Source organism: Babylonia areolata, chromosome 31 (genome assembly GCF_041734735.1).
Source record: "Babylonia areolata isolate BAREFJ2019XMU chromosome 31, ASM4173473v1, whole genome shotgun sequence".
In the NCBI taxonomy this organism is placed as follows: Eukaryota; Metazoa; Mollusca; class Gastropoda; order Neogastropoda; family Buccinidae; genus Babylonia; species Babylonia areolata.
The window spans coordinates 13805223-13827773 of NC_134906.1; the positions used below are offsets into that span (position 1 = coordinate 13805223).

The following is a 22551-nucleotide window of genomic DNA, read 5'->3' on the forward strand; positions in this document are numbered from 1 at the left end:
CGCGTTTCCCCTTTGCCTCATGAAGGTCGTGTGTCAGTTTGTAAGACTATAGGAAAAGGCGTAATCAGGTAACTGTGTATTGAGAAGGGGTGTGTGTGTGTGTGTGTGTGTGTGCGTACGTGAGTGTGTGTGATGAACATACTCAGGATGAAAGGAATGAAGAATCCGTAGAAAAATGGGAGGCCTGTGTGTGTATACAACGAATGTGCATTCAAGCATACATTTGTGTGAGCGTGTGTGTGGAGGTTGGAAGGGGGGGGGGGGGAGAGAGAGAGAGAGAAGAGACACGGCAAAAAATGAAAGTTTTCCCACAAACACTTATATATATATATATATATATGAATGAATGAACACACGCAGGACAATTATTGCATTCTGTCCTCTTTATTGCAAGACTGTAACGTACATGATTGTAACATGTAATTTGCACCAGCAAAAACAGGAATGCTCACGATTACTGCATGAAGCTGCGTCAGCAAAAGATATATAAATATACAGATTATTTAAAGTAAGGCACAACAGATCATACGCATCATGTAATTATAATAAACAGCACCTCCATAAAATTGTCAGCAGAGTAAAGGTAAAATGACAAGAAACAAAGCCTTCAAGACTCCCATGTAAAGATTACACAATATTTAATCGGATACAGGAATTATCTTATTGTGGAACAGACGATAAAGACACAGCATGAAGCATATCGCCATCAAAATGGGCTTTTTTGATTGCATACTGTTTGACCTTGACCTTAACAGTCTTAAGATTTGATAGCGTTCATGTTTTGGAAAATGGACAGATAGCGTGGGGGGGCGGGATGCGGGTGTGGGGGGGCAGGGGAGTGAACAGAAACAAGGAAAATAACCATGTGAGACAGTTCTTTGACACACACACGTGTGGCTCAAAAGAGAAAGAGACAGGGACTAGTCGGGATCATCGATTAGAAAACACAAAAAGTTTGAATACACGTACACAAAGCATGAAGCATTTTTTTTTTCAAAGAATGGAAAAAGACACTATACATGCAAAATGGTGGAAAGACATATATATACATATATATATATATATATATATATATATATATATATATATATATATATGATTATCTGTTGATAAAGACATATATATATATATAAGATTGTCTGTTGATTTTCAAAAGATTTTCCAAAGTAATTTCCAGTTCTCTTTATCAATACACACACACACACACTCACTCACTCTCTTTCAATAGTGAAATGGAAATTTATGTGCAAAAAACATTCATGGCAGCTAAGTTAGCTTAACACTGGAATGAAACATTCATGCATACAAAATTATCACACACACACACACACACACACATATATAATACACTTGTCATTTTCTATGGCACCTTTTCTCCACCACCAATTCTTGCCTGCCATGGCACTCCCCACACCCTCAACCCTTAAAATTAAATTGTTGGCTATGGCACTTTTTTTTTCTCTCTCAGCTATCAGTCTGTATTTGTGTGTAAGTATTACACTGTAAAGTAATGTCTGTGTCACCATAAACAAAAGTAGCTGAAAAAAAAAATCATCAAATTATCAAAAGGGATTTATTCTGTACCAAAACAAAAATCAAAAAGATTGGGCACAATTTATATATCTTATGTGCAAGCATCTTTTAAAATTTTTAAAGAGAGGATTTAACAGCAGTGGCTGGGTGGGAAAGGCATATTTACTCTGTGTGTGTGTGTGTTCCACCACTGGAAACAAATGTTTTTTTGTTGAGAAACATTTTCACTGACGCAGCTTAATCTTAAATAATGTAGCACAGATGACCACTGTCTATGTGGTGTCACAAACATGCATGTTGGTCTGTGTTGTAACCTTCCCTATCTTTTAAATCTTTACTAAGGGAAAACATTTTGCTTACTATCTCTTCAGCTGGACTTCAAACAATAAGTTGATGGCGCTAGCCCGCAAAACAAATGACTCTGATGTTTAGCCATAATATGTGGTGATGGAAAAACTCATAATCAATAACCAACAAAGATACCACTTACCATTAAGATCATTGTTGATAATACTATCATAAGATTATAATATTAAGATCTTTATTATATGACCAATACAAATGCAAATAAATTATGATATAAAATGTGTGTGTGCGTGTTTCTTTTTACATATGACACCAATTAGTCAAGCATTTAATGTTTAAGGAGATCAGACTCTGCAAAAGGCAAGGAGTTCATGTAAAAACAGCACAAGCGGTTACTTATATTCTCAATTAAGGAACTTGTCATTGTCACTCACTCACACACACTCACACACAAACAAACACATACAAACTGTGAAAACAGACAAGGGGGATAATAAAAGCAAAAATTCTGAAGACGACCAGGTCAACATCAGATACATCATTGTAAAAACGTAAGACTATGAACAACAATGACAAAACATTTCCATTCATGTTTTAAAAAACTCAAGGAAAATTTAACCCCTTGACTTTTGCTGACAAATTGTGACATACACAAATCATTCAAGGCTGTCATCTGACTGTGACGAAACTGATCTTACAGGTCAGGACATCAGTCATCAATTTGTATCAAGACAACTTTTTGGGGACTGTATTACTTTTGTTCAGAAAGAAAATCATTGGCACTGATTAAAAGTAGAAACAAAAAGGGGTAACTGTACTTTTGATTCAAACATATTGATCTTAACTTCATCATGATGCAGTGGTTAAGGGGTTAAATAAAGCATGGCGGAATCAAATCCAAATTAAAGCCAACAACTGAAACTGGCCATAGTCAGTCAGTGGTAGTACAAACACCATCACAACATCAACCGACAGTCAGTAGTACTGCCTAATGAACACACCATCCTTTTTAAAATCTGACCCAAAGACCAACCATTCCCTCTAAAGTCTGACCCAAAGACCTACCATTCCCTCTAAAGTCTGATCTAAAGACCAACCAATTCCTCTAAAGTCTGATCTAAAGACCAACCATTTCCTCTAAAGTCTGATCTAAAGACCTACCATTTCCTCTGAAGTCTGATCTAAAAACCCACCATCCTTTTTAAAATCTGACCCAAAGACCAACCATTCCCTCTAAAGTCTGACCCAAAGACCTACCATTCCCTCTAAAGTCTGATCTAAAGACCAACCAATTCCTCTAAAGTCTGACCCAAAGACCAACCATTCCCACTAAAGTCTGACCCAAAGACCTACCATTCCCTCTAAAGTCTGATCTAAAGACCAACCAATTCCTCTAAAGTCTGATCTAAAGACCTACCATTTCCTCTAAAGTCTGATCTAAAAACCCACCATTCCCTCTAAATCTGACCTAAAGACCAACCATTCCCATTAAAGTCTGACCTAAAGACCAACCATTCCCCCTAAAGTCTGACCTAAAGACCAACCATTCCCTCTAAAGTCTGACCTAAAGACCAACCATTCCCTCAAAAGTCTGACCTAAAGACCCACCATTCCCCCTAAAGTCTGATGTAAAAACCCACCATTCCCTCTAAATCTGACCTAAACTAAAGACCCACCATTCCCTCTGAAGTTTGACCAAGAGACCCACCATTTCCTCTAGAGTCTCAACCTAATGACCCAAAATTCCCTCTAAAGTCTGACCTAAAGACCTACCATTCCCTCTAAATCTGACCTAAAGACCCACTATTCATCTAAATCTTACCTAAAGACCTACCACATTCCCTCTAAAGTCTGACCTAAAGACCTACCATTCCCTCTAAATCTGACCTAAAGACCCACTATTCATCTAAATCTTACCTAAAGACCTACCATTCCCTCTAAATCTGACCTAAAGACCCACCATTCTCTCAAAAGTCTGACACAAAGACCCACCATTCCCCCTAAAGTCTGACCTAAAGACCTACCATTCCCTCTAAAGTCTGACCTAAAGACCCACCATTCCCCCTAAAGTCTGACATAAAGACCCACCATTCCCCCTAAAGTCTGACCTAAAGACCCACCTTTCCCTCTAAAGTCTGACATAAAGACCCAGCATTCCCCCTAAAGTCTGACCTAAAGACCTACCATTCCCTCTAAAGTCTGACCTAAAGACCCACCATTCCCTCTAAAGTCTGACCTAAAGACCCACCATTCCCCCTAAAGTCTGACATAAAGACCCACCATTCCCCCTAAAGTCTGACCTAAAGACCTACCATTCCCTCTAAAGTCTGACTTAAAGACCTACCATTCCCTCTAAAGTCTGACCTAAAGACCTACCATTCCCTCTAAAGTGTGACCTAAAGACATACCATTCCCTCTAAAGTCTAAGCTAAAGACCCACTATTCTCTCTAAAGTCTGAGCTAAAGACCCACCATTCCCTCTAAAGTGTGACCTAAAGACCCACCATTCTCTCCAAAGTCTGACATAAAGACCCACCATTCCCTCTCAAGTCTGACCAAAATCAAAGACCCACTGCTCCTTCAAAAGTCTGACCAGCTGGACCACTGACGTTCAATGTCTATTTTGCGTCCAAACATTCAAACCTACACTTTATTAGCTCCGGAAAATCAGTTCTGTTACTATCTTCTTTGCTCGAAATGAGCAAAAGCCCACACTAATCTCAAAATCATTGTCACTTTGCAACCCATATGAAGCATGGAATGTATTAAAATAGTTGATTTCCCTTCAACAATGGACAAAGTTACGGAAGCCACCTCCAGCTCATAATTTCATACAAACAACAGTTACACTTCAGTCCTACACGCTGATAACATATCACATATTGTAGCAAGGAAAACAGAAACAATACTTGTGTGTTCCTTTGCTGACTGGAGGAATGCTATACATGTAGTATCTGACTGCTGTCATCCAATGAGACTTACCAGTGAACAGTCAAAATGCTGAAAGACTCAGGAAACAATGATTTCAAGTTCATGGACAGGAATCGACAAGCAAGCAGACTGAGCAAATGCATAAATTTGTACAACAGAGTCAGAGGCTTAAGCAGTTTGAGCAAATGCATAAAGTTGTATGACAGTCAGAGACTTTAATGATTGCACTCTGACACTGACAGGAGTTGGAACAACTCAGAAAGACTATATGAATAGTTGGAACAACTCAAAAAGACTATATATATATATATATATATATATATATATGAATTTAATAAAAACACAAATACACATTTACTCAGTCACTGATGTAGTTGGTGTGCATAATAGTGAGGAGTACACCTTGTGCAATGCAGATCTATCTAGAAACATTTTCCAATATTCATTTTGTTCAGCTCTATAATACTACTTAAATGGTCTGAGTTCATTCTAAAACCTAAATAAAATTTTGTTTTGTTTCTTTTCATTTTGTTTCATATGATTCATATGATAAGTCAATAAGAATATAGTTATATCCAAAATAATACTGATGAGAGAGAAAAAAACAAAAAACTATCAGTAAGAAACTATATACCAACCTGATCACAGATCAACTTTCATAATAAAAACTCTGTGCACTTGTGTACCTAACGTCATACATTTCTCTGTCAAGCATTCTGTGATAATATTTATATACTTCAAATACTCATACATCATGGGGGAAAAAAAGGTAGACACCAGACGAGATACCAGCCAGACTGCAGATCAATTCTGTAGACACCAGACGAGATACCAGCCAGACTGCCGATCAATTCTGTAGACACCAGACGAGATACCAGCCAGACTGCCGATCAATTCTGTAGACACCAGACGAGATACCAGCCAGACTGCAGATCAATTCTGTAGACACCAGACGAGATACCAGCCAGACTGCCGATCAATTCTGTAGACACCAGACGAGATACCAGCCAGACTGCCGATCAATTTCCAGATTCTTCACTCCTTTGTGTTTTTCACCAACAGATCCATGGAAATTACTGAACCCAAGTACAAGTTACTTGTGTGTGTGTGTGTGTGTGTGTGTGCTTTCGGTTCCAGAGCAGTCTGAATAAAGACCAGCCATGATTTGTACTTCCAGAAGTCTGAACAAAGACCAGACATGATTTGTACTTCCAGAAGTCTGAACAGTCTGAATAAAGACCAGCCATGATTTGTACTTCCAGAAGTCTGAACAGTCTGAATAAAGACCAGCCATGATTTGTATTTCCAGAAGTCTGAACAGTCTGAATAAAGACCAGCCATGATTTGTATTTCCAGAAGTCTGAACAGTCTGAATAAAGACCAGCAATGATTTGAACATCCAGAAGTCTGACCAGTCTGAATAAAGACCAGCCATGATTTGTATTTCCAGAAGTCTGAACAGTCTGAATAAAGACCAGCCATGATTTGTATTTCCAGAAGTCTGAACAGTCTGAATAAAGACCAGCCATGATTTGAACTTCCAGAAGTCTGAACAGTCTGAATAAAGACCAGCCATGATTTGTATTTCCAGAAGTCTGAACAGTCTAAATAAAGACCAGCCATGATTTGTATTTCAAGAAGTCTGAACAGTCTGAATAAAGACCAGCCATAATTTGAATTTCCAGAAGTCTGAACAGTCTGAATAAAGACCAGCCATGATTTGTACTTCCAGAAGTCTGAACAGTCTGAATAAAGACCAGACATGATTTGTACTTCCAGAAGTCTGAACAGTCTGAATAAAGACCAGCCATGATTTGTACTTCCAGAAGTCTGAACAGTCTGAATAAAGACCAGCCATGATTTGTATTTCCAGAAGTCTGAACAGTCTGAATAAAGACCAGCCATGATTTGTATTTCCAGAAGTCTGAACAGTCTGAATAAAGACCAGCCATGGTTTGTATTTCCAGAAGTCTGAACAGTCTGAATAAAGACCAGCAATGATTTGAACTTCCAGAAGTCTGACCAGTCTGAATAAAGACCAGCCATGATTTGTATTTCCAGAAGTCTGAACAGTCTGAATAAAGACCAGCCATGATTTGTATTTGCAGAAGTCTGAACAGTCTGAATAAAGACCAGCCATGATTTGAACTTCCAGAAGTCTGAACAGTCTGAATAAAGACCAGCCATGATTTGTATTTCCAGAAGTCTGAACAGTCTAAATAAAGACCAGCCATGATTTGTATTTCAAGAAGTCTGAACAGTCTGAATAAAGACCAGCCATAATTTTAATTTCCAGAAGTCTGAACAGTCTGAATAAAGACCAGCCATGATTTGTACTTCCAGAAGTCTGAACAGTCTGAATAAAGACCAGCCATGATTTGTATTTCCAGAAGTCTGAACAGTCTGAATAAAGACCAGTCATGATTTGTACTTCCAGAAGTCTGAACAGTCTGAATAAAGACCAGCCATGATTTGTATTTCCAGAAGTCTGAACAGTCTGAATAAATACCAGCCATGATTTGTATTTCCAGAAGTCTGAACAGTCTGAATAAAGACCAGCAATGATTTGAACTTCGAGAAGTCTGAACAGTCTGAATAAAGACCAGCCATGATTTGTATTTCCAGAAGTCTGAACAGTCTGAATAAAGACCAGCCATGATTTGTATTTGCAGAAGTCTGAACAATCTGAATAAAGACCAGACATGATTTGAACTTCCAGAAGTCTGAACAGTCTGAATAAAGACCAGCCATGATTTGTATTTCCAGAAGTCTGAACAGTCTAAATAAAGACCAGCCATGATTTGTATTTCAAGAAGTCTGAACAGTCTGAATAAAGACCAGCCACGATTTGAATTTCCAGAAGTCTGAACAGTCTGAATAAAGACCAGCCATGATTTGTATTTCCAGAAGTCTGAACAGTCTGAATAAAGACCAGCCATGATTTGTATTTCCAGAAGTCTGAACAGTCTGAATAAAGACCAGACATGATTTGTATTTCCAGAAGTCTGAACAGTCTGAATAAAGACCAGACACGATTTGTATTTCCAGAAGTCTGAACAGTCTGAATAAAGACCAGACATGATTTGAACTTCCAGAAGTCTGAACAGTCTGAATAAAGACCAGACATGATTTGAACTTCCAGAAGTCTGAACAGTCTGAATAAAGACCAGACATGATTTGTATTTCCAGAAGTCTGAACAGTCTGAATAAAGACCAGCCATGATTTGAACTTCCAGAAGTCTGAACAGTCTGAATAAAGACCAGCCACGATTTGAACTTCCAGATGTCTGAACAGTCTGAATAAAGACCAGCCATGATTTGTACAAAGACTTTCTTTTTTTTTAATAATATTTTCAAACAGCACCATACATTCATAGACTGAGGACATGAAGGATGTGGCTTCAGACCACAGAGACACAATGACTGTGGGGGACGTTGGGGGGCGGGGTGGTTATGCTGGCTGACTGTGCTACAGGTTCAGCTGGTAATGACGGGAGCCACACACCCCTGACACAGCATGGGTTTACCTCCCTTTTGTTTCTGAGGAAAACAGGATACATAAAACCCCCATATATATATACATAATATTATATTCATATATGTCTTTTTTTTAATTGGCAAAATGGGTAGTTCCATCTTAAAAAATTTGTAAAAAAAAAATAAATAAAAAAAAAGAGAGAGAAGAAAACCCAAGGAGAAAGAGGGAGAGATGGAGAGAGAAAGAGACAGACACTGAGACAGAGAGAGAAAGAGGGAGAGATGGAGAGAGAAAGAGACAGACACTGAGACAGAGAGAGAAAGAGGGAGAGATGGAGAGAGAAAGAGACAGACACTGAGACAGAGAGAGCAGAAAACGTGCAAGAGAACTTTTTTTTTTTTTATCAAAAGTTGAATGACTTCTTAGTCAGAGGCCTCCAAATACATTTCAAAATGTAATTTTGCTTTGGTTTCTTTCAGGTGGGGAGGGGGAGGGCGGGGCGGCAACGCTTACACCAGTTTCAGTTTCAGTTTCACTTTCTCAAGGAGGCGTCACTGCGTTCGGACAAATCCATACACGCTACACCACATCTGTTGAGCAGATGCCTGACCAGCAGCATAACCCAACGCGCTTAGTCAGGCCTTGAGTGCATGCTTACATATTTGTGTACCTATGAAAGTGGATTTCATTTTACGTAATTTCGCCAGAGGACAACACTCTCGTTGCCATGGGTTCTTTTTCAGTGCGCCAAGTGCGTGCTGCACACGGGACCTCGGTTTATCGTCTCATCCGAAAGACTAGACGCTCAGTTTGATTTTCCAGTCAAACTTAGGAGAAAGGGCGAGAGCGGGATTCGAACCCACACCCTCACGGACTCTCTGTATTGGCAGCTGAGCGTCTTAACCATTCTGCCACCTTCCTCCTTAACACCAACAAACAGAAACTGACTCAGAAGTCATAAGTCAGACAGCGTTCTTCTGGAGCCAGTTGCATTGCTTGGACGGAAGAGCCTCGCATGGTCGTAACCCCCTACTAACTGTGTGTAGTGTGGAACTGATCACTGGCGTAGTTTGGTCAACGTAGGCATTTAGTTACGTGTACCTGTCAAAAAGTTAGAACCAAGCAATGCAAATGGCACCTGTTGGGTGAAATAACAACAGGCACTACTGCACACTAACACCAACAAACCGAAACTCTACACTGAACAGTAATACTGGTAAGTAGGACATGGTCTCCAGTGGTGTGTGGAATCAGAAAATGTACGACTGACACAGTTTCAATTTCTGAAGGAGACCTCACTGCGTTTGGACAAATCCATATACGCTACACCACATCTGCTAGGCAGATGCCCGACTAGCAACATAACCCAATGCGCTTCATCAGGCCTTGAGTTCATGCATTTGTGTACCTAGTATCAGAGTGGATTTTTCTTCTACTGACATAATTTTGCCAGGGGACAACCACCTTGTTGCCATGGGTTCTTTTTCAGTGCATGCTGCATACAGAACCTCGGTTCATCGTCTCGTCCTAATGACTAGACACTCAGTTTGATTTTCCTGTCACAACTTGGAAGAAAGGGCAAGAGCGGGATTCGAACCCAGACCCTCACAGACTCTGTACACCAACAAACACAAAATAACTCAGCAGTACGACATAGTCTCCCATGGTGTGGGGACTCAGAACAGGCACTACTGCACACTTACACCAACAAACAACTTCTTTGTTCATGAGCTGCAACTCCCACATTCACATATAATAATTATGTACACAAATGGGCTTTTAAGTGTATGACCGTTTTTACCCCACCATGTAGGCAGCCATACTCCGTTTTCGGGGATGTGCATGCTGGGTCTGTTCTTGTTTCCATAACTCACCAAACGCTGACATGGATTACAGGATTTTTAACATGTGTATTTGATCTTATGCATGTGTATACATACACGCGAAGGGGGTTCTGACACGAGCAAGTCTACACATATGTTGACCTGGGAGATCGGAAAAATCTCCACCCTTTACCCACCAGGCGCCGTTACCGAGATTCGAACCCGTGACCCTCAGATTGAAAGTCCAACGCTTTAACCACTCAGCTATTGCGCCCGTCACACCAATGAACACAAACTGACTCAGCAGTAATGAGTGAGACAGGGTCTCCTCTGGTGTGTGGAATTGAATCAGGCACAACTGCACCCACCGACAAACACAAAATTACTCAGTAGTAAGACAGTCTCCTCTGGTGCGTGGCCTCAAGGCAGCCAAATACTGACAGGTCCTTTATGTGCTTGGACTGCAGTCATATGAGCCCAATTGTGAGCACGATCGTATATATAAAATATTTTAGTCATAATTCACGATGAATGGCATGAGGGTGATATCACTGAAACTGTGACAAGATGTGGCAGTAAAAAGAGAAAAAACAAAAGTTTTGAAAAATGTACAAAGGTAACTTACATGATGAAGATTTTATGACCTTGAAGTTGTGTACACGCACACACAGACACAAAATTATAAATTTGACATCAAATGTCCTGAAATTTCCCAGTCAGTGACAATACTATTCAAAAATACAAAATTCAAATAATACTCAAAGAAGAAAAAGTAAGTTTAAACTGTATGGTACACACATGAAACCGATCCTAGAAACATACACCACTTTTATTCAAAGTTCTCACCTTGCACCACTCAAGAGCTTTTTCTTCTTCTTTATCTTATGTACCACACACACACACACACACACACACACACACACACACACACACAAAGCAGCACCATAAAAGTAAAACATTTTACATTTTTTCACACACAAAATGTGTCCTCCACAAACTGTATACTTTTCATTTTTTGCATCCAAATGAGTCTGGAACATCTACTAAACTTCACTAGTAGCTCAAAGTTAAAGATTAAGACTCCATAAACTACAATGTTAGTAAGCAGTATTCCTTGTAAAGAAGGAAGGATAATAGAAATATCAAAAGAGTATATATATATATATATACAAGGATGATAAAAAATCAAACTTTGCATGACAAGCTATATATCCACATGTTCTGATTCTCTATCTTATATATAATATATATATATATACATTTATGTATAGTTCTTTCTTCCAAAAAGCTGGAATGTGATTAGAGAGATTCCTCACTTAGATCTCTGTTCCCTCACTATTTCACCAAATAACCTGTATCCATGTATGATAGTAGTGTCCAACTATCACCATCAGAGCAGTAGAGGTGGCAACTGCTCTCCTGATTTATCTGAGCGAGAATCTGATTGTAGTGGAGAAAGTCATGCCCAAGTTCTATCCAAACTCTCTCAGCCAAGAAGGCTTTGGGACAGTAGGTATTGGGATGGTCCCCAAAGACCAGCTACTAGCCCCCAAGGCTGCAGCACTAAGACTAAGAGAGCCAGTGCAATCTTGCCTCCTGTTCCAAGTAGTAGTCATAGTCCTTCACAAAAGACTAAGCTGAAAACGAATTCCCACAGTAGTGGAGAAATCACTGATCAATACATATACAAACATATGCTGTACACAGCAGAGTTACCGTAAGTGTGACCAAACAAATTCTGTACTTTTTCATGCTCTTTCAAAAACCCTGCACTGGTACATTTTCCAAATCCAACCCCTGCCCCCCCCCCAAAAAAAAAAACAACAAAGTCACACACACAACATACAAAAATGCACAAATACATACACTACAGAATTACAACACATGCCTTTTGTTGAAAGACCATTGCTGGAAAAAAAAATCTTCATGCAAAGTTTCGAACTTTTAGTTTTACCATTTCCACTGCATTTACAAGTCTATTTTTTTTCTTTCCTTTTTTAAACAAAATTTTTAAAACTCCAACATATGCAACATCATCTTCAACACTTTAAGTACAGTGAAATGTATTATGAAAATTCACAGACTTTTCCTGACCTTGCAGGGTAAAACATACACACACACACACACACATATATATACACACACACACACAAGTAACTTGTATAATTTTCATGACCTTTCCAGCCCTGGAAATGGTCTTCCTAGTTTTCCAAGACTTTTCCAGACCCTGTAGGAACCTGGCCAAACTGTGCATCTGTTTCTGCTGCATCAGTGGAGTGTGGACTGTGTGACTGTGAGGGGGGGACATGGAGGATTCCAGGAGAGATTTATTCTAGAGTACACAGTAAAGGTGAAGGGGAAAAAAAACACACAATGTTCCACAAAAACACACCGGTCAGGACTCTTCAATCAATACTGGTAAATATTTCCTGATTCTGGAAAAAAAATTTTTTTACAATAATACAATAAGAGTCTTTACTCCCAAATCAAAACACAAAGTAATGAAGTGGTGAGTGACCACCCAAAAAAAATATATATATATTTTTTTATACATTCTTTCTAAAACAATAGAGTGATAACTCTCTCTCTCTTTGCAAAGTACATTCTTCAACTTCAAGTCGATGCTGAATATGTTACCGATTCAGCTAGCACTCAAGTAAACAAAAGACTGTACATTGGAACATTTTTACAAGGCAAGTAAACTGAAACCCCAATTCTGGTTTAAAAAAAAAAACCAAAAAAAAAACCCCCAAAACAAAACAACTTTCTGTGAACACTTCCTGTCATTTTTAGAAAATGACAGCACCAGAACCTGCTCTATACTAGTTATTACCAAAATGGTAGATCTTGTAGTAGTTAGTACTTGTAGTGGTAGGAGTTGTGCACTGAACAACTAACAGAGGGCAGAGTTTCTGCTAACTTAATTCATATTCTTTTAAAAAGTTTCATATATTATTATTTACATTATAAGTAATTCTTTAGCATACTTTCTTTTTTTCTTCTTTTTTTGTTTTCAATCTTCCCATCCTACCCAGTTCTTTCTTGAGACTGAGTGTCTATGGAAGAAGACTGAGTGTCTATGGAAGAAGACTGGTGTGATGGACAGTTTCTTCCCATCTACCAGGACTTAGAAGAAACCTGCAGTCTGCACCATTCAATTTTAAAAAACTATAACAACAACAACAACAAAAACTTTTTAAAGAACTTACGTGGATCATCTTTTTGTAAGAACAACAACAACTTTACAATTCCTACAGAATTACACTGTGGAGAATATATTAATTTCCATACTGTACTTGATTTGTAGAATCAGCAGCTGACACCAAAATCTGTGACACATGTCAACCAACTCCGATACATGCAGCATCAGTAGCTCTGCCCAAAATTTGTGACACATGCTGACCAACTTAGACATATATATATAGCCTCAGTAGCTGAACACAGAATCTGTGACATGTGTTATCAGTTCAGATGTAGCATCAGTAGTTGTACACAAAATCTGTGACACATCCACTATAAATCTTCACCAGCATCTCTCCCCCAAATCTGTGACAAATGACACTCAATCAGTTCAGTCACTGTCATCAGACTGCTCTGACTTTTTCAAGTCTTCAGTAGTTGCCATTCGACAGAACCGGCCCTCAAACAGGAACATGAAGGTGGAGATGGCGTTGGAGAGAGAGAAGTCATAGATGGAGTGGAGGGCAAAGGAAGGTCTGAAGTCCAGCAGGATCAGCAGCTGGATGAAGTACTGCACGAACAGGTCCTCGGAGAAGCTGGCCGTGGCGAAGATGCTCATGGGCAGCAGGGAGTCCATGCCCTGGTCATTGCAGACCTCCTGGGTCTTCCGGCTGAGGAAGTCCACAGACTTCCACACGGCGCGCATCTTCTCCATGAGGGTGGGCGCCTTCAGCACCTGCCGCACCTTCTCGTGGTAGGGGTCCACAATGGCGTCAAAGACACCCAGCACAGAGGCCACTGTCTGACTTTTACGAATGCTGGTTTCAGCCAGCCCGCATTGATCCACCACCACCCTGTCGTCATCGTCGTCGTCCGTGCGGTTGAGGTCCGTGGAGTTAAAGCTGGATCCTTCGTGGGAAGAGGAGCCGCTTTGGTGGCCAGCTTCTTCGCAGTCTGTGATGCTGATGATGATCCCGCTCCCACCAAAGTTGTTGCCCTCTACATTCACTCTCCCACTTTTCCCACTCTTTCCTGCCGCCACAGTCTCTCCACCGCCATGTTCCCCTTTGCTCGCATCGCCAGAAACCCCCACACCCAGTGGCTCCACAGCAATGAATCCATCCAGCTCCAGCATGTGGCAGTTGACTTTGGCGCCGTCACTGTTGGCCAGGGCGTACAGGTCTGAAACCGAGCACCTCTGCAGGTCCAAGCTGAGGGCTGACAAGGTGTCCTGGGTCTGCAGGCGACCCACGGCGGCTGAATTTCCAGATGCACGCTCCGCCGGAGGACCAGGTTTCCCCGCTGGCGTCGCCACCGCCATCCCGTCCATGAAGACCTTGTGGAAGAAACGGCTGTCCATGATGTCGGCCAGGGCCGCAGAGCTGGCCTGGCGGTGGATCTCAAGGGCCTGGGCAGCGTGGAAGTGGGTGTAGGCCCGCTCGATGGCCTCCCCGGCCTCCTTCCAGAAGTGGCGGTCATAGCACATCCAGGCACGGTTGAGGTGGCGGCTCTCCGGGGAGGCGTCCAGGTTCATGCGCAGCACCACCTTCTCCGCCATGTCCCACAGGTGGGCCTGCGCCTGCTCACCGATCATCTGCAACATCGGCGCCCGCTCACTGGACACGTCCCAGTTGTAGGCGCCTTGAACAAGAGGGGGAGAGAACTCGGGTGAAAATAACACATAAGACACAAACACACACAGGCATAGATCTTTTCACGCAAATACACAGAGTACAAAGAATTTTGAACATTTCTTTTTTAAGACCATTTGGTATAATTGCTCTATATAGTCTATCAATTCCATGCCTTTGTTGCTTACATTTCCCTTCATCCAAATCATTTAAACATTACGCATACACTATGCAGCCTTATAATCAATAGGGAAAAGTGCAACATGTATCATCAATATAAAAAAATCTAAATATATACATTAAACTAGAGAGAGAGAGAGAGAGAGAGAGAGAGAGAGAGAGAGAGAGTTTCAAAGCACTGTTAACATTTTCAGGTTGCTGCAAGTTATGACAGCTTTCCAACACTGGCAGAAATATTTTTTTAGCTGAAACTGATCAGGAAAAATAAAACGACAGTTGTCAATGTCATGAATAAAAACTATACAGAACCACACCAATACTGGTGACAGTGACAAAATAATATATGGACTGCTGTGTACTAGTCTACTACTATCCCTGAATGAAAAGCAAAACACTATCAAACATCAGATCATGCCATTCTGATTCATACAACAAAAGAATAACTGGTAAAATCTGAAGGTGTCTGCATCTCTCAGGCCTCGACTGATACCAGGATTGATTCCAACCAGACATGGACCTCCGTTGTAAGCATCATCATCATCATAATCACCATCAACACCATCAAACAGGGAAAAATGTCCAGTCCCATACTCTGTGCCCTTCCATGTAATGCTCTCATGCACCTCAGTTTCAATTTCTGCTTCCACTCTCACGCTTGTGATTAGATTCTGTCCACCTTTGGTGTCACCAAGATTCACGGCAGACTGACCATTGGAGGGAAATGGTGGCAGTCTTATTCTTCACTCCAGGGGATATGCTCATGCAGTCTGGCTCCACGACTAATGTGAATCTATCATTGTCAACAGCAGGGGGGTGGGGGTGGGGGTGGGGGGGTGTTAGTACAATAGTAGGTGGTGCCCATGCACACCTTAACACCACCACTCGATTGACCCAGCAGCAGTGCAAAGTCTCCTCTGGCGAGTGACTTCATGACAACCTTTCTTTGACAGTTCCCTCTGGATCTCTGGTACTGGTGCTGATGATAGGACAGCAAAAAACAAAACAAAAACAAACAAAAAACCCATAGAAAACAAAAACAAAAAATGTGCACACACACAAAACATGTTTCTGCAATCTATAAAGTATTGTTTTGGACCTGTGTGACAGGAGTTTCACTATCATAACTAATCATCTATAAATTTGATTGAAAAAAAAATCAAAAGGTAAGCAAACAGTACACTTACCAGTGCTACTTTTCCCACTTGACCCATCCATGTCTGTGGTGTCTGCTGTCGGGGATGTGCGTCCCATGTGAGAGACCTCAGAATCGCTCAGTATCCCCTCCACCAGATCGTTGATCAGTCGACAGCCTCTCATGTGATGGTAGTTCAGACTGCCACCGCTCTCCATCCACTCGTCCACTCTGGCTTGCATGGATTTCCATGTTTTCTTTCCCCCATCTCCTCCCTGGCTGACCGAGTTGATGGAGAACTCGGTGAAGTCCCCACAAGAAGTGGGATGCTCTCGTTGAACTGACTTCAGTGTGGACTCAATGGCTTCCCGGACTGAGGACAAGTGCAGCTTTCGGTAACAAAGCTGCTTCAGGAGGTCTTTGTCCTGAACCAGCTGTTGATAGGCCATCTGGAAGTTGGTGTGCAGACTGGCATCTTTCTCATCAATTTTCTTCTTCAGCTTTTTGCTCCTCTTCTTTGGCACAAACGGTCGGTAAAGGTGGTTTCGGATCGCCTCTCGAACAGTCAACAAGTTCTGCATGGAGCTAAACAGATCATCCCGCTCTGATTTCATCTGGTCCATCTTGTCTGCGTCTTTGCCGCTTTTCTTCATGTCGTTGATTTTTGTCTGAAGAATGTCCAGGTTCATGTTCTTCTCCTGGATGTCTTTTGTCACCTGGAGGTAAAGCACATCCACAAAGTCTGCACGGCAGGCCTGCAGATAGGACTGTGATGTCATGTCCTCGTGACTCAAGATCACCTCTTTGAGTCGAGCCAGGTATTTGTCTGTGATGTCAATTTGGCTCTTCTTGGCCACAATTTCTTTGTCAATGTTTTCATGTTTCACAATGATCAGGCGCAGGCACTCCTGAAGAACTGGGGTGTCTTCTTTCTGGAACGTCACTGCAGGAAAAACGCAGCTGTGGAGAATCCTGGCCACCTGCAATCAGAGATGTAATGGACATACTTGGTTGTACTGTAATGTTATCTTTGGAATTATTGACTGTTACTTTAACCATTACTGTTAATTTTGAGCAAATAAATGAAAAAACAAAACAAAACAAAAAACAACAGACAGTAAGTAAAGATTTGATATCCACCCAGTAACCCCTAATTATTCTTACCAATGCCTACATGCAATCATATTATTATCAAACTCCCTCCATCAATACAGAATGTACCTAAGAAAAGTTCTACAAAACTTCTTCTTGCCTTGTGGTGTTGACAGAAGATCAAGATGACTGCAGGTGAAGCATGCAACTTAGAAAAATTGTTCAAAAGATGTGAAAATGAATGGTATTTGAAACTTATCATCAAGTTCAGCCTCAGAAGACTGGGGTTAATATAAATTAATCAAAAGAATGAAATCTAGACACAAAACAGGCTTTTTAGCTGGAATCTCACAGAACTTTGCTTGCAGTGAAAAAAAAAAAAAATCAGTCACAAAGTGAAACCGAGATACATTTATAAAAACACACCATACAAGGCTAGAAATTTCCAGATAAATCTAGTTGTACCAGGGACCTAAAGACAAACAAAAAAAACAAACAAAAAAAAAAAAATTACTTTCCTCCCTAGTAGTAAGTTAGTATGGTACTGAAATGAACAGTAGAGCAACAAAAGATCAGCAGACATAAGCAGATGGAAAGAAAAGCATGAAATTAAAAAGAATAAATGTGTTTTTACAGACTGCTACACATCATGTCTTTATTGAATTACAATTCACCTCTTTAATTCAAAACAAACTGGATTCTAATTTTCAGATTATAAATCATCTTTTATTGTGACATATCTCACAACTTTTTTTTAATCACAAAATGACAAATTATCTCTTTTAGTTTTACAACAATTCATTTCTTCATTACAGTTCACAGGGTCTCTTTAATCAAACTAGTCACCTCTTTGTTATAAATCACTTCATAAAAAAATATACTTAAAAGTTTAATCACCACTTTTCTTTCTATTACAAAGTACCTCTCTGTTGACTTGTCTGCTTTCCGTCAAAGCGTCCCACTTGAAACACAGCTTCTCCACCCGTTCAAACAACTCGTCAATGACTGGGTTGAAGCTAGACATGCCTGGCTGTTCAGAAAATAATGGACGGGCTGATTCCGGCATAAATGGAGGGCACTCTGTTTCTGTCTCTGCTTTTTCTGGTGTCTCCAACTCTGAGGTGCTGGCATGGAAGGATGTACGGGTTCTTCTAAGCTTCACCTATTAGAAAACACACACACACACACACACACAAACCACATTCTCATGTGACAAATCACATTTTATGCTACTAAGCATGCCAGGTATCTACAGAAGTTCAGTTAATTAGCTGTCAATTTATAAACTGATGTCGAAATTTCTTATTTCAACTTGAAGCATTTAATAAAATGATTAACTAATAAACTCATAAACTAGCAATATTATCTAAAATATAACTTAATATTTAACCCAATATTATGTATTAGTATTACCTTAGATTTAATTATACTACTGATCACACCAGCCACAAAAATTTGCAAGTTTTGTATTAAAAAAAAACCCATTCAAGACAGAAAGGACTAGAGTAGATGATGTAGATCTACAAAAAAACAAACAGAAAAACCCACCTATTAAATAATATGAAAGAAAATAGAGAAAATATGATAGATGGATGGAGAAAGAGGCCTTTACTTTAGTTCAAACCATTCAAAAGTGTGAGCTATCTAAATCTTCTGTAAGAGAGGGAACCATTTGATATGCTTGACTGTCAACTTAGTTGTAGATCTGTACATGTGCAAATGTCATAAATTGCATAGTGAAATGATACAGACGTGAAAAATAAATAAACAAAAAAGCAAGTACAATACAATAGAAACTTGTGCAAAACATGCTGCTCTCGTCCAAAAAAAAACTTTTGATGAAGGGACACAATTTGAAAGGCCTGAAGTAGCGTGCCCTTTCTAATGGCAACAGTTATTGCACTTGCTTTCTGTTTAACTTTTACTGTTTAACTTTAAATAAAGAAATCACACAATCTTCCTCTATTATATCAAATCATTAATGGTAAGTGGAAAACAGTTAAATGTTCTTCACCATATAAAAACAACAGAACACTGCTAAAACTAAGATTTATCAAATATGACAAAACTCAATGCCCACACTCCAAGTTATTTTCCCCCTTTTAATCCAACATCATTATATAAAACTATTGTATAACCTCTTTACAAAATTAAATTCTTAGTTAAATGAAAACACTCATTTCTAAAACTAATATATATACATATAAACTCTAAAGTGTAAAAGATGGAAACAATATTAAAGTATTTCTACCAAAGAAGAAAAAAAAAAAAACGGGCGGGGGGGGAACTAGACATCAGTGCCAACTACTTTTACACCGCACACCGATCCGATGGGTACAACAATTCAACAAAACACAAATGACGAAAAACAAGAAATTCCTGTTCTATACACTGCTGACAAAAAACTCACACAAACTGTGTACAAAATTGCACTTATTTCAAAATCTTAGAACTTCCGTGTACTCACCGAAGTCGCGGCCTTGTCCTGGATAGTCACAGATTTTGTGCACCATCGAGCATCCCTGGCACTGCAGTCGATGTACACTGCTTGTATGGGCAATGCCTTGAACCAGCAGACAGCATCGATACAGCCTGGACTGTTTGGCGTCATGGACTCCTCTCTGCTCCCCGAGTTATGGATCATCTGTCCGTTTACAACAGGGTTGCAGTCTTCGTCGATGGTGACATTAGAGATGACTCTAACATCATTCCGACCGTCCCCGAACTTCAGGTACACGTACATGTTGAATGGCGGTGTTGGAACTTTGCTGTCTTTGTTCGAATCACCGCATTCAGGAGGAAGTGCGCATCTTATGTGGGACACTACGACTGATGTGTTGTCTCAAGGATCTCAAAGCGGAAAAAGTGCCACAACTTTCCCCAGGAAGTTGTTCAGACCACAACATCATCGGCCAATCACATGCGCAACTGCCCCTCTCTCATCATCACCACTCTTCTTACCCCTCTTCAGTCGCTGTCTTTTCACCGAGAAATGAAATAAACGTTATAAATACGAGCAAGATCTCTCTCTCTTTATTGGAGTGTGTGTGTGTGTGTGTGTGTGTGTGTGTGTGTTTATGTTCTTTGTGTATTTGTATTACTACCATGCTTATGCCCTTACTTAGTATTGTGTAGTGTAGGGCGGGGACTTGATGTATAAAATTCACTTTAAAAAAGCATACCAGTGCTTGTCCATTAACCAAGCTAGCTGGAATCCCAAAGGGAGTCAACGATAGGCTTATGACCATGAAACTCCCACTGGCATCTGGCCAGAAGCACCTCACCATTGTCAGTGCCTACGCCCCAACCATGACCCATCCGGATGAAGTGAAGGCGAAGTTCTACGAGGACCTTCACTCTGTCATTGCTGCTATCCCTAAAGCAGACAAGCTCATCATTCTTGGGGACTTCAATGCTAGAGTTGGCTCTGACTACATCTCCTGGGATGGAGTGATTGGAAAGCACGGTGTGGGCCACTGCAACCCAAATGGATTGCTTTTGCTTCAGACCTGTGCAGAGCACGAACTGCTGATAACCAACACAGTTTTCTGCCTCCCTACCCGTAACAGGACGTCATGGATGCACCCTCGCTCAAAGCATTGGCATCTCATCGATTATGTCATCGTCAGGAAAAGGGGTAGGCAAGATGTACGTGTAACAAAGACCATGTGCGGCGCCGAGTGTTGGACAGACCATCGCCTTGTAGTCTCGAAGCTGAATATTCGAATCCAGCCCAAGAGACGCCCCCAAGGCCAGAAGGCTCCAAAACGGCTCAACATCGCTAAGCTGAAAAACATCACCATCAAACAGTCCTTTGTGGAGCTGCTGGAAGATCGTCTGGAATCCGCCTCTCTAGACAACCAGAATGTGGAGTCTGACTGGAGGACCCTGCGTGAGCTGATCTATAGTACAGCTTCAGAGACCCTGGGACCCATGTCCAGAAAGCACAAAGACTGGTTTGATGAAAACTGTGATGAAATCAAGCAGCTTCTGGATGAGAAACGCCGTCTGCATCAAGCCTACCTGGGCAACCCAAAGTCCACATCAAAAAAGGATGTGTACGATGCCATCCGCAGGACTGTTCAGCAAAAGTTACGCCAGATGCAGGATAAGTGGCTGAGTGACAAAGCTGATGAGATCCAGGGATATGCTGACAGGCACGATATGAAGAGGTTCTATGATGCCTTAAAAGAAGTCTACGGCCCCACATCCTCAGGATCATCCCCCCTCCTCAGTGCAAATGGGAATACCTTGGTCACCGAGAAGGAGAAAATTCTCGAACGCTGGGCTGAGCACTTCAACAGTGTCTTAAATCGCCCTTCCTCCATAAATGATGAAGCCATAGACCGTCTCCCACAAGTTCCCATCAACGAAGCACTGGACGATCCGCCAACACCTCTTGAGACCCAGAAAGCAATTCGTCTGCTATCCAGTGGCAAAGCACCTGGCTCAGACTCCATACCAGCAGAGGTCTACAAGGATGGAGGCACTGTGCTGACTGAGAAGCTCCATCAGCTGTACTCACTCATGTGGAAAGAAGAGACGATCCCCCAGGATTTCAAAGATGCATCTATCATTCACTTGTACAAGCGAAAGGGGAACCGGCAAGCCTGTGATAACCATCGGGGCATTTCCTTGCTCTCCATCGCAGGCAAGATACTTGCCAGGATCCTACTAAACCGCCTCACAGCACACCTTGACCAAGGTCATTTGCCTGAGAGCCAATGTGGATTCCGGAAAGAGCGCGGAACCACCGACATGGTGTTTGCTGCAAGGCAGCTGCAAGAGAAATGTCAGGAGCAAAATGCTGATCTGTTCTCCACCTATGTCGACCTCACTAAGGCCTTCGACACCGTGAGTAGAGAGGGACTGTGGAAGATCATGGCCAAGTACGGATGCCCTCGGAAATTTATTTCCTTGGTCAGCCAATTCCATGAAGGCATGCAGGCTCGAGTCCAGGACAAAGGCGAAACATCTGCTCCTTTTGCTGTCACAAATGGTGTCAAGCAAGGCTGCGTCCTGGCTCCAACGCTGTTCAGCCTCATGTTCTCTGCAATGCTTACTGATGCCTTCAGAGATGGCGATGTTGGAATCGGCCTAAAGTACCGAACAGATGGTAAGTTGTTTAACCTCAGAAGGCTTCAAGCAAAAACGAAGGTCATGACAGACATCATCAGAGACTTTTTGTTTGCTGATGATTGTGCCCTCAACGCTGGATCTGAAGCTGACATGCAACTCAGCGTTGACAAGTTTGCCACTGCCAGC

The 22551-nt window shown here is 41.1% G+C and overlaps 1 protein-coding gene and 2 long non-coding RNA genes across 3 annotated transcripts; 1 reads left to right on the forward strand and 2 right to left on the reverse strand.

The window, feature by feature from the left end:
• Positions 1-365: 365 nt before the first annotated feature.
• LOC143275938 (uncharacterized) lies at positions 366-3180 on the reverse strand. The gene is made up of 2 exons (XR_013053484.1): positions 3053-3180; positions 366-2956 (listed from the first exon to the last, which is right to left on the reverse strand). It is a non-coding gene; the product is annotated as an uncharacterized LOC143275938 (long non-coding RNA).
• A 376-nt stretch (positions 3181-3556) lies between these two features.
• Positions 3557-5096, forward strand: LOC143275939 (uncharacterized). Its single transcript, XR_013053485.1, has 2 exons — positions 3557-3688; positions 3878-5096. It is a non-coding gene; the product is annotated as an uncharacterized LOC143275939 (long non-coding RNA).
• Positions 5097-7742: 2646 nt separating this feature from the next.
• On the reverse strand, positions 7743-20192 carry LOC143275787 (uncharacterized). Its single transcript, XM_076580066.1, has 4 exons — positions 19754-20192; positions 18209-18448; positions 16247-17174; positions 7743-14892 (listed from the first exon to the last, which is right to left on the reverse strand). Exons 1-4 carry the CDS (start codon positions 20027-20029, stop codon positions 13643-13645), a joined length of 2694 nt encoding a protein of 897 aa, XP_076436181.1. The 5' UTR covers positions 20030-20192; the 3' UTR covers positions 7743-13642.
• Positions 20193-22551: the final 2359 nt, after the last annotated feature.